The sequence below is a fragment of the Bidens hawaiensis genome, unplaced genomic scaffold (genome assembly GCF_021521415.1).
Source record: "Bidens hawaiensis isolate Kalapana, Puna unplaced genomic scaffold, B.hawaiensis_p1.1 tig00006387_1, whole genome shotgun sequence".
NCBI classification, from domain to species: domain Eukaryota; kingdom Viridiplantae; phylum Streptophyta; class Magnoliopsida; order Asterales; family Asteraceae; genus Bidens; species Bidens hawaiensis.
Genome location: NW_027491429.1, coordinates 1,093,854 through 1,110,564, shown reverse-complemented (window position 1 = coordinate 1,110,564; position 16,711 = coordinate 1,093,854). Strand labels below are relative to the sequence as shown.

Sequence of the window (16,711 nt, the reverse complement as noted above, 5' to 3'; positions counted from 1 at the left end):
GTTTCCGATTTTGTATGTTTATTGTGATTCTAAAACAGTAAAATGCCATGAATCAAAAATTACAAAAATTTTGTTATGCCTTCGTATAATTTTTGTATCCGATTCAAATTAAATTCCAATAGATTCAGATCAGAATAACCCTAAATTCAAATTTGAATAATCCGAACCAAATAGTCAATTACCAATTCGATAAAAGACCACCAGAGTCAATGAGTTTTTTCACAGTGACGGTTTTCCTTAAGCTCGTGATTAATCCCGGGTCAAGAATGTAAGGAAAAGTCAAAATTAATGACTAACCAAAAGTCAAACCTTACATTCTAAGTAACCTGCAAGATCCACAAATCACACTCTTCATCTTCATCAAACCTGCAACTTAATGATTCCATTTCCAATCCACCAATCGATCCAATGAAACCCCTTTATAATAATATTAACAATAATAATAATAACCCCCCAAACCCACCACCACCACCATCATTCACCTCCCACCAACTCTCCACCATAATAATAACCTTCTTATCCTACACCACCTTCCACGCCTCCCGTAAACCCCCATCCATCGTCAAATCCACCCTCCAATCCCAATGGCAGCCGCCGTTCACCGCCGCCCGTCTCGGCGAACTCGACTTATCCTTCTTATCCACTTACGCCGTCGCCATGTTCTTCTCCGGCCACGTCGGCGACCGAATCGACCTCAGAATATTCCTCACGATTGGAATGATGGGTAGTGGGCTATTCACTGTTCTCTTCGGGTTAGGGTTTTGGCTTAATATTCATAAATTAGGGTTCTTTATTGTAATTCAAATATGTTGTGGGGTGTTTCAGTCGGTCGGGTGGCCGTGTGTGGTTGCGGTGATGGGGAATTGGTTCGGGAAGTCGAAACGCGGGTTGATCATGGGGGTTTGGAACTCGCATACTTCCGTCGGGAATATTGTCGGGTCGGTTGTCGCGTCGTCGGTTTTGGGGTTCGGGTGGGGGTGGGCGTTTGTCGTGCCCGGGGTGATTATTATTGTAATGTCGGGGTTTGTTTACTCGTTTCTTGTTGTGAGTCCGGAAAGTAACGGGCTTGAGTTGCCCGGTGGTGATGACGATGACGACGGTGTAATGGGAATGGAAACCGAGGGTACGGCTTTGGTGGAAATGCGGAATGTGGGAACCGAAGATGACGGTGATGATGGGAAGACTGCGATCGGGTTTTTAGAAGCGTGGAAGTTGCCGGGGGTGGTTCCGTTTGCGTTTTGCTTGTTTTTTTCGAAGCTCGTGGCGTATACGTTCTTGTATTGGTTGCCCTTTTACATAAAGCACACAGGTATGCTTTAAAGTTTTGATTTTTACATGAATATGTTAAGTTCAAGATATCTTAAAATTATCTTTTGCAATTTGATAGTATTAAGTATGCATAGTTGTGGATGAATAGACGAAATACACTTACATATTGAATGTTCATGCGTCTTGTATATTTGCTGTAAATTGCAGACAAAACAATAAAAAACGCAGCAATAAGTTGTCGAACATCGAGGTTAATTTCTGTAATGCCAACGAAAAATGCAGTAAAAAGTTTGAGTTATAAAATGAGTACATATGAATTTTTAAAGTTTTGAGATAAATAAGGGTAAAATTGTCATATTGTGATTTTTTTTGAACGACCAACAAACAGAGCCCAATAGCAAAAGGCCACCACCAGCTGGCTTAAACCAGCCGCACGAAGCCCTTAAGCTTAATAAAATATATTAAAATGGATATCTAGTGATTAAAGATGATATATATGATATGCAGAATTAGGTTTGGATATGCATATCAGCATATGATACTTACAAAGTTTTTAGGGATATAGCAATTTGATTTTTATATGTATAGGATCAGTGTCATTTCATAACTTTCAAATAATTTAAGAACTTTTAGAATTCTTAAGAACCAATCATTTTATGTATTTATATTTATTTGAGGGTAGTTTTGCCATTTTTTACATGATTTTATGATTTATGTATGTCTGTTTTTACACAATATGTAAACTTGTGATTACATATATTTGATTATATGTAATCACAAAGTTAAATATAAAAAATGACATAATTACCCTCAAATTATATGTAATATAGAAACGAAACAGTTAAAATGATTGGTTGTTAAAAGTTCTTGATAGACGAATATGTATAATATGTCTGACGAATATAGACTAATCAAGCTTTCATTTGTGTATGAAGCTGTGGCGGGAGTGAATTTATCTCAAAAAACAGCTGGAATACTTTCAACAATATTCGATATCGGAGGTGTTATCGGCGGGATCTTAGCAGGATACATATCCGACTTAATCGACGCGCGTGCAGTCACTTCAGTCACATTCCTAACACTATCAATTCCCGCTCTCGTTCTATACCGTTTTTACGGAAGCATTTCAATGTTTAGCAACATTCTGTTAATGTTCCTTTCGGGCCTACTGGTAAACGGGCCATATGCACTTATCACAACAGCAGTTGCAGCCGATCTTGGTACAAAGCTCGATCAAGGGGAATTCTTGAGCCTTGGCTACCGTCAGTGCGATTATCGATGGTACTGGTTCGGTTGGTGCAGCCCTGGGCCCGCTTTTGGCCGGGTATATATCTACACGAGGGTGGAATAGTGTGTTTTTGATGCTTATATTGTCTTTAGCTATTGCGGGGTTGTTATTGGTTCGGGTTGTGAGAAGTGAGATTAGAGGGAAGGTTAATGAGGGAAAATGGCTTTGGTTTAGTGGGATTGCAAATTGAGGTTGAGTGATTGTTGTTTTTGTGTATTCTTTATGCATAGATTTAAAATATATTTGTATCATGTAAAATACTATACATTTGAAGATATATACTTCTGATAGCTTGAATTAGAATAACAGAATCTGAGAGAGAGAGAGAGAGAGAGAGAGAAGAGAATATTCATCAACAAGCTAAACCGTTTATTAGCTATCTGATCGTTATTATAGTTACAGACGATCAACTCAATTAACAGACTTGATAACTAAAACGTTACAAAACTATTACAATGGGACATGAACTATTAACAATTGACAATTGACCCCCTGAACTATTGTGAATGTATCAATACTCCCCTGTTTTTGAACTTTTTGACCTCAAAAAGAAAATGAAGGAGACCTGAGCTGAAATTAATCAGAGAACTCCCAAGTTGCTTCAGAAATTGGTAATTCTGACCAGTGAACTAACAATTGCATAACGGACTTATTTCCACGCCTAACGACTCGCCTATCCAGGATTGCCCTTGGTTACAAATGAAATCGCGGTCCTGATGAAAGGGGATGAATTAACTGATGATCTCCATGAGCCAGTTTCAGTAAAGACACGTGAAAAGTGGGATGAATATCTGAGTCTTTTGGAATGTCTGGCCGATAAGCAACAACGCCAATTCGTTCCAAAATTAAAAAAGGACCGTAATATCGTGGATTCAGCCTTTTGTTATGTTGGATCTTTAACGAGGATTGCACATATGGTCTTAGTTTGAGGTAAACCCAGTCCCCTACTTTAAATTGTCGATCTGTTCGTTTCTTGTCTCCCAATTGTTTCATACGATTTCTTGTTTGTTCCAAATTGCGTTTCAACTGGTTGATCATATGTTCTCTATCCCTGTGAAGTTCTTCCACGGTTGCAATCTGAGTATCTCCTGGTATGTAGGGTATATGAATTGAGGGCTTAAATCCATACAAAGCCTGGTAAGGTGTCATACCTATGGCTGAATGCCAAGAAATATTATACCACCACTGAGCTAATGGCAACCATTTAACCCACTGCAAGGGGGTATCCATAAACATACATCTTAGATACGATTCCAAACATCTGTTTAACACCTCAGTCTGCCCATCGGATTGGGGGTGATAGGCACTAGATAAAGCTTGTGTAATCCCTTGCAATTTCAAAAAATCCCTCCAGAATTGACTTATAAAAATGGGATCTCTATCAGTCACAATTTGAAGATGTTATCTAGGAATAATTGTGCAATAGTAGCTGCTATGTAGGGATGAGACAATGGAATAAAATGCCCAAATTTAGTCAATCTGTCTACCACTACTAAAATAGTATCTTTACCTTGAACCTTAGGTAGCCCGGATATAAAATCCATTGAAATGTCACTAAAAATGGATAAGGGCACATGTAGTAGACCTGGGTATGCCAAGGTTTCATACTTTGCTCTTTGACACTTGGTGCATTCTTTAATGAACCTATGAACCTCCTTGCTACAACCTTTCCAATAGAACATCTCTTTGACTTTAGATAAAGTAGGTTTAAACCCAGAATGACCACCCAATTGAGAGTAGAGGTGCACAAAAAAACCGGTTCCCGAGCCGGTTTGGCGGTTTAAACCGGAAACCGGTTTTTAAAAAAACCGGTTTTTTAAAAACCGGTTTGACCGGTTTAAACCGGAAACCGGTTTTTAAAAAAACCGGTTTTTTAAAAACCGGTTTGACCGGTTTACAAACCGCCGGTTTGTATATCGGTTTTAAGTTTTAGAGCCAAAACCGGTTTTGAAACCGGTTATAAAAAAAACCGGTTTTTTTTAATAACCGGTTATAAAAAAACCGGTTAACCGGTTTTTTTATAAACCGGTTTTTTTATAACCGGTTAACCGGTTAAACCGGTTTTGACCGTTGTATAACGGGCATATAGCCGTATTTTTGGTTTTTTGGCCGTTTTTTATGGTTATTAAAAAAAAAAAAAAAAAAAAAAAAACCGGTTAAAAACCGGTTTTTAAAAAACCGGTTAATAAAAAAACCGGTTTATTAACCGGTTCTAACCGGTTTCTAAACCGGTCCTAACCGGTTAGACCGGTTAGGGTTTTGAGATGAAAAAACCGGTTATTAACCGGTCCGGTTATTAACCGGTTCGGTTTTTTTCCGGTCCAAAAAAAACCGGTCCGGTTAATAACCGAACCGGTTTTTTTAAAAAAACCGATTTGTGCACCTCTAATTGAGAGTCATGGCACCATTTAATAATGTAATTTTTTAATGGAGAATTATTGGCCACCACAAGTTTCTGCTTCCTTTTAAGAAGATAATCATCCCATGTATAATGTTTGATCATTTTACCTTGCTGCAACTGTAGCATCTTGTCTGAATTCCATCCATTTTTAAGTCTATCCAACATAAGAGGTTGAATAGTGTTTAGGGTTAATGTTAGCAAACCCAAACCTTGTACTCTAGATAAGGCATCTGCAGCAGTATTGTCACAACCTTTTTTATAGCAAATTTCATAACTGTAACCCAGAAGTTTGGATAACCAAGTATGTTGTAAAGGAGTTATAATTTTCTGGTCTAACAAATGTTTCAAACTTTGTTGATCGGTTTTGATAATGAAGTGCTTCGTTATCAAATAATGATGCCAGCTTTTAACCGCTAATAAAATGGCCAGTAACTCCTTCTCATATACCGATAGAGATTGTTGTCTAATAGACAAAGCTTTACTAATAAAAGCTATAGGGTGTTTATCTTGCATTAAAACAGCTCCTAAACCCTTTGAAGATGCGTCAGTTTCTATAACAAATACCTTGGACATATCTGGTAAAGCTAGAACAGGAGGAGTGCTTAAGGCTAGCTTTAAAGAATCAAATGAGTTTTGAGCTTCCTTGTTCCATTGGAATGCATCTTTCTTAAGAAGTTCAGTTAAGGGTTTAGCAATGGCTCCAAATCCTCTTATAAAACGCCTATAATACCCTGCTAAACCAAGGAAACCCCTTAATTGTTTAACTGTAGTAGGGTAAGGCCAGTCTTGTATAGCCTTGATTTTATTAGGATCGGTAGCAACCCCTTCACCAGTTTTGATATGTCCTAAGTACTCCACCTTGTGGCCACCAAAAGTACATTTGGATCTCTTAGCTTTGAGTGAGTTTTGCCTCATTAACTGTAATACTTGTTGTAAGTCCTTGATATGCTGATCCATTGTTTTACTATAGATCAGAATGTCATCAAAGAAAACTAAGGTAGATTTCCTCAAAACAGTTTTGAAAGTCTCATTCATGAGTGACTGAAATGTTGTTGGTGCGTTAGTCAATCCAAAGGGTAAAACTAGGAATTCATAGTGACCCTGATGTGTTTTGAAGGCTGTTTTGTGAATGTCATCTTCAAACATTCTTATTTGATGGTAACCGGATCATAAGTCTAGCTTAGAGAAAACAGTAGACCCCCCCCCCCCCCCAATTCATCTAGTAATTCGTCAATCAAGGGAATAGGAAATCCATCTTTGATAGTAGCATCATTTAACCTTCTATAGTCAACACACATATGACACGACCCATCTTTTTTCTTTACTAGAACCACAGGAGCTGCAAAGGAACTAGTACTATTACGAATTACTCCAGAATCCATTAATTCTTGGGTCATTTGTTCAATGATGGATTTCTGAGTACCTAGATACCTATATGGTTTCAAGTTCAGAATAATGTTTTCATCCTTTAGTCTGATCTTATGGTCACAAGATCTAGAAGGGGGGAAGACCTTTAGGGATTTCAAAGATATCCCATATCGTGCTAATAAAGCATTTAAGGGATCATTGCTTTGAATTTCCTCAACAAGAGGTTGGTGTTGGAAATGAGTGTGGCCTTCTGTATGTAAGCTAAAAAGTTGACTCTCAATGGTCTGGTTTGAATCTTGAAGCCAAAAATTCATTTTTTCCATTGAGCACAGACTAACACTAGTTGCAGTAGAGCCTTTGAGTTCAAAGGTATGGTTATCCACTGTGAATTTCATAATCAAGGACTTGAAATTCCACATGATATCGTTTAGAGTTTGTAACCATTGAATTCCTAAAACAATATCATAGTTACTTAATGGAATAACCATCATGTCTGCCTTGAACCAACTACCTTGCATAATCCATTGAAATCTTTACAAATTTTCATGCAAGGAAGCTTAGTACCATCAGCAATGGTAACTGGCATATTAGCCACTTCATGAACTAGGAAAGTGCAACTTTTCAACTAATTTTTCATTAACAAAGTTGTGGGTAGACCCACTGTCAATAAGAACCTGCAATTGTTTAGTGCCGATTGCTCCTATGATTTTCATCGTGGAAAAAGAGGGAATACCAGTAAGGGCATGGAAAGAGATGTGAGGATCTGGTTCTTGAATTGGTTCAACAATAGTTGGTTCTTGAGTTTCAACATTGTTTTCCCCTTCAATGATTTCAAACAAAAACAATTGCTTGTTGTTTTTTCCTTTACAGTGTATAACGGTCATTACACCAAAAACATTCCCCCTTGGACCTTTTCTCTTCCAATTCTTTACTAGAAAGAGATAATTTGCGAGCAGGGTTTGGTTTAAAAGAATTTAGAGGAGCAGGGTTGGGAGGAGTAGGAAGTAAGGGTAATTTGGTGGCATTAGAAGTGAAAGAAGTTTTGAAAGGATGATTGTTTTTGTTGGTATAACTGATAGGTTTATTTGAGGCTAAGGTAATGTTGGCTTGATTTTGTAAACGGGCTAATAGGTAAGTGTCTTTAAGGGTCTTAGGTTTAAGCAGTTTGATATGACATTTAATCTCTGGTTTGAGGCCCTCCATGAATAGACTTAAAGAATATTCCTCAGGTAAAATTACCTTGTTCAAGAGTATGTCAAAATTGTCACAATACTCTTCAAGATCATCATCTTGACTTAAAGCCTTCAAGGCTCCCATAGCATATTCAATTAACGTTGCACCAAATCTTGCTGTAATTGATCTTTCATAATCACTCCATGGAATCTGTGATAGTAATCTTCCGCCTTGAGATTTGATGTGTGACTGGTGCCATTACAGGGCTCTTCCTTCAACATGAGCTGCTGCATATCTGACCTTGTAAGCTTCAGGAGTCTCATCAATGGAGAAAAAATGTTCACACTTATACAACCAGCCTTCAACATCTGTTCCATCGAATTTGGGGAATTCGACTTTCGAGAACCGATTATTGTTGTGACTGCATCTTGTTCCATCAAAATTCTCCCTGTGATTGAATTGCTCTTCATCAGTGTTGTTCCTATTACCACTGCCTTCATGATTGTGATTGTTATTATTGGATAATTGATCCAATTTCTTGAGAATTGCATCCATTTGTGCCTTCATCGTCTCTGAAGTTGCCTTAAGTCCAATTAACTCTGACAGATTTTGATCATTCGATTTTTCCAAACGAGACAATGAGTTCTCATGATCTTTAACCATACGCTCCATTTCTTGATTACGAGTAGACGCCATTGAATTTTAGGGCAAATTTTAGAGCCAATTGAATTGAAATTGAAAGAAACTGATTGAACAATTGATCAATTTTAGGTGAATTGAAAACGAAACGGACAGAAATTGATCGAACAAATGATCAATTTCAGATTAATTGAATTGAAACGAACAAATTTGATAGAATTGGATACAGGTTACCGATGGAATCATTAGCTTTGATACGAATTGATAGCTTGAATTAGAATAACAGAATCTGAGAGAGAGAAGAGAATATTCATCAACAAGCTAAACCGTTTATTAGCTACCTGATCGTTATTATAGTTACAGACAATCAACTTAATTAACAGACTTGATAACGAAAACGTTACAAAACTATTACAATGGGACCTGAACTATTAACAATTGACAATTGACCCCCTGAACTATTGTGAACAATTGATACCGCAAACTATTCGTTAACCTTTCGAAGCGAGTATTCTTAAGATATAAATGTATTTAGATTGTAGATACCAATTTTGTCATATTAATTATTCACAATTACAATAAGATCAACTTCACTTATAACCTAAAAACACAAAAGAAATTAAAAATCCTTTTTTTTCAGAAGAACTAGGAATATTTTCTGAAAATGAAAAACTTAAGTTTAAGAAAATAATCTTAGATAAACAAAAGCCGATTTAAATTAGCAAAAGCTAAAAGGAGCCTGCAGATGAGTTTTTAGCAAATAACTTCTCAAACTGAGACGTTTGTGAAGATCTTGATCCGATTTGGAAGAGAGATGTGCGGGGAGGCGGGATTAAAGATCAAGTTTAAATGCTAGTCTCGTGTATGTATGTATATACATCCTTTATTAATTTATATAAAAGACTTATTATCTAACATATCAATGAAAATTTTAATGTCTAGAGATGATAATAATACTAATAATGTAATATAAGTCAGATATGTTTAGATTATTATAATTGATTATTAGGGATTCAAATTTTAAAGTAAAAGCCAAAAATAAAATAAAATAATCGCTAGAAGAAGGGCTTGAACCTCCGACCTTGTGGTTAACAGCCACACGCTCTAACCAATTGAGCTATTCCAGCTGATCTTATGCATTAATTAATATATATTTATCATCACTTATTGGTTCAAAGGACACTTCATGAAACTTACTATTTGTATCAGCATTTTGATTTCAAATGAAAATGTACTTGCTATGAACTAAAACAAGATAGTTTCTAATCAAAATCTACAACACAGTCTTGAGTCTTCTGCTACTAAGATTGAATGAATCACATGTTTGACACGGTTATGTTATAACAATATATGTTCATGTCTGCGTTATAACAATATATGTCCATGTCCGCTCACAAACTTGTACCCAAGGTACATTATAAGAAGCAGTTTGTATTGTCGGGTCGGTAGACATCTAAGTATGATATTCATCATGGAAAGGAAAAAGACGTGTGTTTGGGGAGTTAAATATTGAGAGTGTATGAAGTCTGTCAAGAAGTACTAGATTCTTCTTCTTGCATTTTTAACTAAGGTTTGTTGTTTGCGACCGTCGGGATGGTAAAAGGATTATTCATGATTAACTGAAATAGCTTCGGTGTTCTACTATTTATAATCTTCAATACACGTAACCAAATAAGTCTACAAGTTTATAAAATCATACCGATTCATAAAAACAGACAAACATTCATAACTAAACATAATCATATTATACAAATATAGATATATAAAGAAATCCCACAAACCTCAACATGGGATTTGTGATTCCTATTTTCATTACATATATATTTTTAATACCCTTACTACATAAGTATCCAATTTAAGTATTTAACTATTTCAATATTTTCTTATATATATGTTTAATCTTTAGTTGTGTATTGGAGACTTGTTCCTGGCAGGAGTGTAATCGACGACGTCTACGTCATTAGCATTGGGCTCGTTCACAACATCCTTAGTTTTTGTCATAAGTTTCCTGTTTACTCCTGCAAATAGATATAAGAAACAACTTGAGAAATACAAGAGAACAAGTTTTATATTTGAATTTTGATCATGCGATTGCGTTTAAGTCGAGACTTGTTACTAGCTAACATGATGGGCACCTCTTTTTAGTTTTAAGGAAGTTACGTATACTTGACTAAATTAAGCTTGAGTTTGTATTGGGTTTATGTTTCATTTGTTACAATATTTGTGTCCTGTCATCATACTAAACTAAAGAAAAAACTATAAATTACTAAAAAAGAGATATTTATTTTGTAACTTATTATTGAACTAGCTTAATCGGTGTTTAAAAAGTGTTACTTATAACAACTACGAGAGAAAATGTTAAATATAAATAAAATCCGTGTTATATATATATATACACACACACAAACACACACACACAAAAACAAGGGAGGGTTCTAACGAAATCACTTTAACTTAAAAACTTGTGAAAAATACGCACTACAAGAAATTGGGGTGTTTATCCACACATAATTTACCTACACATGCCAATGTGTGGGTAAACATCTACACATTTTTGCTTATGTGTAGTTAATGGTTGAGGATATCTTTTTCATTACTAGTAACACTTAATATATGTTGGTAATACCTTTTAGCCAAATTTGGCACTGATGGAAAATTTTCCTTCCGAAATTGACGATGAATTTTATATTAAATTACCAAACTTTTTTATTATGTGTAGGTAAATTATCTACACATACGTTAAAAACTAATATATGTGTGGATAATTGATTATGTTTATCAACACATAATATTTGTAAGTAAATATGTAGATAAATTAAAAAAAAGTAAAAATTTATTTTTTTATGCAAATGACGTGGAAAAATAAATGGCTACACATATTTGAAAATGTATACAATATGCGTAGTTAATTGGTACATATAACTTAGGTAAATAATTATATATTTATGTTTTATAAATAACTTGGCAAACTAAATATCTACACATAGTTAAAATGTATAATATGTGTAGATATTGAATAAACACACCATAAGAAAAGGCGCCACGCCCTGGCCCGCGGGCCCTTCATGACACGAAAGGGGGTTCATTTCTCTTGGACAGTCATATCTCATGGTCCCGAGTACCCTCACAGAGCCTCGTGTCGATCCAACCCCGTTTGGACACCTTGCCCCCACCAAAGGCCTTACGGACCAACCGGGATCGGAGACTAAATTACTTTGTGCATTATTGATCAATTATGGTTGGTTAGAGTTATTGGTTAACTAAGATAAATGACATTCAATTGGGTCATTGATGGTCAATAAAGGTCTCTAGTGGTTAAGTGATATGAGTCATGGTCCATTGGAACCAATGATGGCCACTTATAAGGAATTAGTGTCTGTTAGGATCGTTTATGTTGAACTAATTAGTTAATTTTTTATTTATTAAATCAACGTGTGCAGGTAAAGCCCGTTCTTAGGTCAAATATAATCACAATTTAGGTGATGGCGATGGTTATGGGTTGACTAGTCTTAACCTACCATGGAATACAGTTAGTTTAAGTTATTTCTTGTTAATTAAGTTAAATGAGGTTTAATTCTAATTTGTATTATATAATTATTTATCCCATTTGTACTTGTAATATCTTATATGATAGAAATAATAAGAAACCCTTGGTACGTAGCGCGTGAAAATATATAGGTCAAACCTTTTGATCGAACCACGTTAAATCTCGTGTTAGACTTATTTTATTATGCCATGCCCATTATCATTATAATTGTGTGTGCAATTGTGAAATGGAGTTTCGTGAAATTTTTAACAGCCGCCAAAAATCTTTTGCAAATGTGGTTCAAAATTTCAACACAAGCCGCTAGAATAATAACCCCAATAGTCATCATCGATCTCTGTCTAACCCAAGGGATACCCTAAAACAATTGAAATCATCGACCAGAAGACAACACCGACCGCAATTACCATCGACATATTGCAGTAGACCTTTCTTTCTCCGGCAGTTCCACCAACACTCGCTCGAAACCTTGCATCATTCCGATCGCTCGACCAGATTGTTACTGTTACTGGTTCTGATTTTTGTTGTTCTGTTTTGGGTTATTTGTTTGGTTAATTTATTTATCGTTTGTTTTCTGCTGCAATGATTTTAGTAATTGAATAGATCAATTTTTAATTCTTTAGGCCTGCACCCTTGATGGCGCTTTGATTATTGTGCCCTAATTGTATTTACTTCGTAAGAATAAATGTTACCAGGGGATATGCTAATAGGGATTAGAATGCATGAATCCAATGATAATGGAGTTTGAGAATTTCAGTTATCGATGTTATTATAGGCAAAATGCCAGAACTATCTCACAAGAGAAAACACATCTTATTGAGTTTGTTTCCAAGTGCTCTCACGCTCCAAGTGGTGATAAGATAAACTATTGGCAAATACTTTTAGTGCTTTAATGATCCATGTAGTTTGTTTAGTGCTAGAATCTGGATATTCTATTGTTGACATAATGATATACATATATATATATATATATATATATTATACAGACATGATACTTAACTGATACAACTCCAGCTTGCGCACTGAAACCATCAGTTAGACTCGTAAGCTTTTGCATATTTTATATTGCACTTTTATAGAGAAAAAGCGTGTAATAAATTAAATTGTTTTTAGAGGTTTTTTTTGCACAACCTATACTTGCAAACATAGAAGAAGGTGTATGGGCAGGTCACTGAGCAAACCTATATGATTAATTCAAAGGAGATTGGAGGATCGGAAGATCCAAGAAAGGTGAAGACCAAACCTCTTCTAATGTTAGCAAACCAGGAAAATCTTTGAATATGTGGTGCGGGACAAAATGCATGGTAACATTTTTTTAATATTCTAACTATTGTATTATTAATTATTATTGAATTCACTCTAGTATTTAATGTTGTTTTGGTTATGTAAATAAAGGTTATGGTTTGAATTATTCATCGGGTTAACTTGAGGCTGGCCGCTTACACACTAGGATGCAGAAAAGTGTAAGATATCTAGAGACGTGGCTGCAATATAAGTAAGTTTAGCGGCAATATAAGTGAAAGTATACTTGCTCATTTCTATCTTTAAATATTAATTATTTGATAGATATTTAATGTATTGCAATTGTCTTCTTTTTGTTATTAAAGGAGTATATCATGAAACTGAGAAAGCAACATTCTTTGGATAAATGAGGGACGAGTCAATTACTAAGAATGTACTTGGACGAAGTTCTGTTTGTTTGCAAAGGTCGGGACATGATTTTGTTGTTATTAGTAACACCATGAGTACTACTTGGAAATCAAAGCCTCTTCCATCGAACTAGTGGATGAACATGAAATAGTTAAAAGCAAATGCACAATTATGGAACGAAGACTGATTGAGTGTAAATTTTGTCTTCTCCACCAAGCACGTGAGGGATATCTTAAGATGATACATCAAAGTGTGGTGAATAGTGAAGTAGTTTTAGTTTTTTCTATAAACTTGTAGATACTTATGAATAGTTTATGTTTTGTTAGATTAAGTATTTTAGTGTCTATAACTACTACTTTCCTTAGTGGTTTGAAAGATGGTGTTGATTTTTAATTATGAATGGTAATTTTGGTCCCATATTTTCTATTTACATTTTCATATGTTGTATTTCTTTGTATGTATGTATTTAAAGATTTTTATCTATACATATTGTGAAAAATGTTCATACATATACACAATTTTACTAACACATTTATATATCTTTTCTACACATTTTGAAATCAATGTGTCGATATTGACTGGTTTTACCCACACATAATTTTACCTTTTATCTACACATTTATATATCCATGTCATCGTCCACATCATCTGTCATGTCAGCTGCAACTCAAAGAATACTTTTAACCACACATAGTTATTGGTTTTAGCCACACATATAAGTGTAGGTATAGAGTTCTTTGTACCCACACATAATTGATGTGTGGGTAATGATCTATCTCAACAGCCCTGAGGCAACACATCATGACACTTAATTTTTATGTAGGTAAATAAATCTACCAACACATAATAGGTTTTTACCCACACATACTATGTGTGATTAAAGACCCAAATTTCTTGTAGTGACGGTTAACCAATTTTACTTTTAACTTTTATTTTTCATTATATTTATATTTTATTAATCTTTACCAAAATAAAAAGGAAAAAACTAATATATGTAACTTTCGAAAGTACATATATGTTGTTCACGAAGTTAAATGTCAGGTGTGTGATATATATATTTTGGCACGTTGTAGTAGTACGTCTTCATTAATCTTTGAGATGATAGTTCTTGTTGGAAATATTTAATCAAGACTTATAACCTAATTAATTGCATTGTATTAATATCCTAAGTATTATAGTTAGTTAATAGGTAGGTAGTTATTTGGTAGTTGAATAACTCCCACCCAAAGTATATATATATATATATATATATATATATATATATATGTTGTCAACCAAAAATTTGCTATTTTGTGTTTATATAATATAGATATTGTGTCCAAATTAGTACGTATTCATCATGTCATATTTCCTACAAATTAGTCACACAAATTCAAACCCATTCTCTTGAACTCAATCCTGTGTTATAGTTCTTGGTAACTATTAGAATTTAAGATATATTAGTATTTTGTTCTTTAACATGGTACCTGACATAAGTTCATCAGTATTTTCCATCGATGAAATCTGTAACATACGAGCGAAAGATCATGAGATATAATAACATTGCCAATGTGTAAATGTTTTGACATAACTTAAATCATGATTAACAATTTAAGATAGTGACCTTGATGATTTCTTGATTGCTACCAGCTGATAAAGTGAGCACTTTAGCCATCCTTATACCTTAATAATATCAAAAGGAAGACATATACATAAAAATACATCTAGAGTAATAATATTTATGATCTATTTTAATAACATAATTATGTGCTCTCTTATACTTTAGTTTAAATTAAATGATGACAAGAAGAGTGCCAACGACTAACCAATATGTGACGAGAAAAGACACGACGACACAAATATGGTTACAGAAAAAAAAAATAAAACCTAATCAAATCGTATCTACTACTTATGATAGTACATGATAATTGCAATAAACTTTAACTAATATATCGTAACAGTTTCTTTGATCACAAGTAACTGTAAACATACCTTCAGCCTCATAACTATGAAGGCTTGATATAAGAAACATAAGAAAGATTATATAAAGCTTCATAATGTGTGAGGCAAACTTAATATATGAGATAAACTTAGAATGGTTTGTAATTAAGATGAGCATAATTCCAAGTTATTTATAGAGACAAACTTAGGGGCCCATTCTCATGTTGCTGATAATTAAGCTATTGTTTTGCCCTATTTTGTTTAATGGGTTGCACGTTTTGTGTTCCATTAATTTGATTTAAGAAATGACTTAGGGGTTTTGAATTAAAAGGTAAATATTGTGGAAATAGGGGACAAAAGTGTCCCCACAAAAAGTCATGGGTTTCATTTTCTAAACAAGTTATGGTGACATAATGTGTGTATTAATTTGATCTATTGTATTGATTACGGTATATATGTAAACCATTGAATACATACTTAAGAGTTTAAGGCGGAGATAAGCAAAGTTGCTACACACAAGAAAACGTGTTTAGAGAATTCACACACGTTTATTCCTTATGCTTTCGATATATTTGGTCTACCAACCCTGAAGGATGTGGAGACTAGAGTTACTTAATAAGGATCGTGCATATTAACTTTTCGGCCCCTAAGAGACTTAGAGCTTTGTTTTTAGTAGGATATGTAATTTAAAAGGGATTGTGGCCCAACTTATTGTCCATTTATATGTTACTTTATTGTAAGTGCTTGATTGGTAAATGAGCCCATATTTTTAGTTTTAAAAAAGGTGAGACTATTGCAAGTTATAGTTAGATAATCATGTTGACACATTAAATAATACTGTATTTTTAGTTTCATAAAAACAATAATTTGTTTAGTGGTTCAAAGGGTGCCGGGTAATATATATGTGGGAGTGGCGTCGGGAACCTAAGGGGGTGCGGAAATGACTCACTTCATTGAATTACTAAAGTTGATTGAAGGTGTATCTCTTTTGCATGAGACAAGTGGTTATGGTCTATGGATCAGGGTATGGGTATGTCTGAATTCTCAGTTAGGGAAGTGAGGAAGTGAATTGATGATTTAACTCTTTTAGATGGTTCGAGTAAAATGATTTGGTTATCTTGCTTACCTCAAAAAAATCAATATTCGTTGGTATGGTCAATGGAGGGTATGACCGGATTCTAGGAAATCGTCTCCTAACAAATATAAATATGGCTTCTAAGGGTATTGATGTCTCGACTACTAATTATCTTCGAATGCATTAGAAAAAAAATCTTCATGTATATGGCGAGTGCAATTCGGTTCAAAAGATTTAGGACTTGGTTGAATAGTGAGATTCCCTTCAGATCTTATGAACTGACTTGCTAACTCAACATTAACTTTGGCTAAGAAAGAAATTATGGACACAATTATTTTTGTTGTGTGGTGGGATATTTGGACACTTCGAAATGACACGGTTTTC

General features: G+C 34.6%; 2 protein-coding genes and 1 non-coding gene across 3 annotated transcripts; 1 reads left to right on the top strand and 2 right to left on the bottom strand.

Moving 5' to 3' along the window:
* The first annotated feature begins 270 nt into the window (after window positions 1-270).
* LOC143632372 (putative glycerol-3-phosphate transporter 5) lies at window positions 271-2,828 on the top strand. Its single transcript, XM_077100917.1, has 2 exons — window positions 271-1,309; window positions 2,205-2,828. Exons 1-2 carry the CDS (start codon window positions 409-411, stop codon window positions 2,618-2,620), a joined length of 1,317 nt encoding a protein of 438 aa, XP_076957032.1. The 5' UTR covers window positions 271-408; the 3' UTR covers window positions 2,621-2,828.
* Window positions 2,829-9,191: 6,363 nt separating this feature from the next.
* Window positions 9,192-9,265, bottom strand: TRNAN-GUU (transfer RNA asparagine (anticodon GUU)). The gene has a single exon. It is a non-coding gene; the product is annotated as a tRNA-Asn (tRNA).
* Window positions 9,266-10,018: 753 nt separating this feature from the next.
* LOC143632293 (uncharacterized) lies at window positions 10,019-15,696 on the bottom strand. Its single transcript, XM_077100849.1, has 4 exons — window positions 15,304-15,696; window positions 14,936-14,994; window positions 14,799-14,835; window positions 10,019-10,156 (listed from the first exon to the last, which is right to left on the bottom strand). Exons 1-4 carry the CDS (start codon window positions 15,428-15,430, stop codon window positions 10,041-10,043), a joined length of 339 nt encoding a protein of 112 aa, XP_076956964.1. The 5' UTR covers window positions 15,431-15,696; the 3' UTR covers window positions 10,019-10,040.
* Between the last annotated feature and the right edge of the window lie 1,015 nt (window positions 15,697-16,711).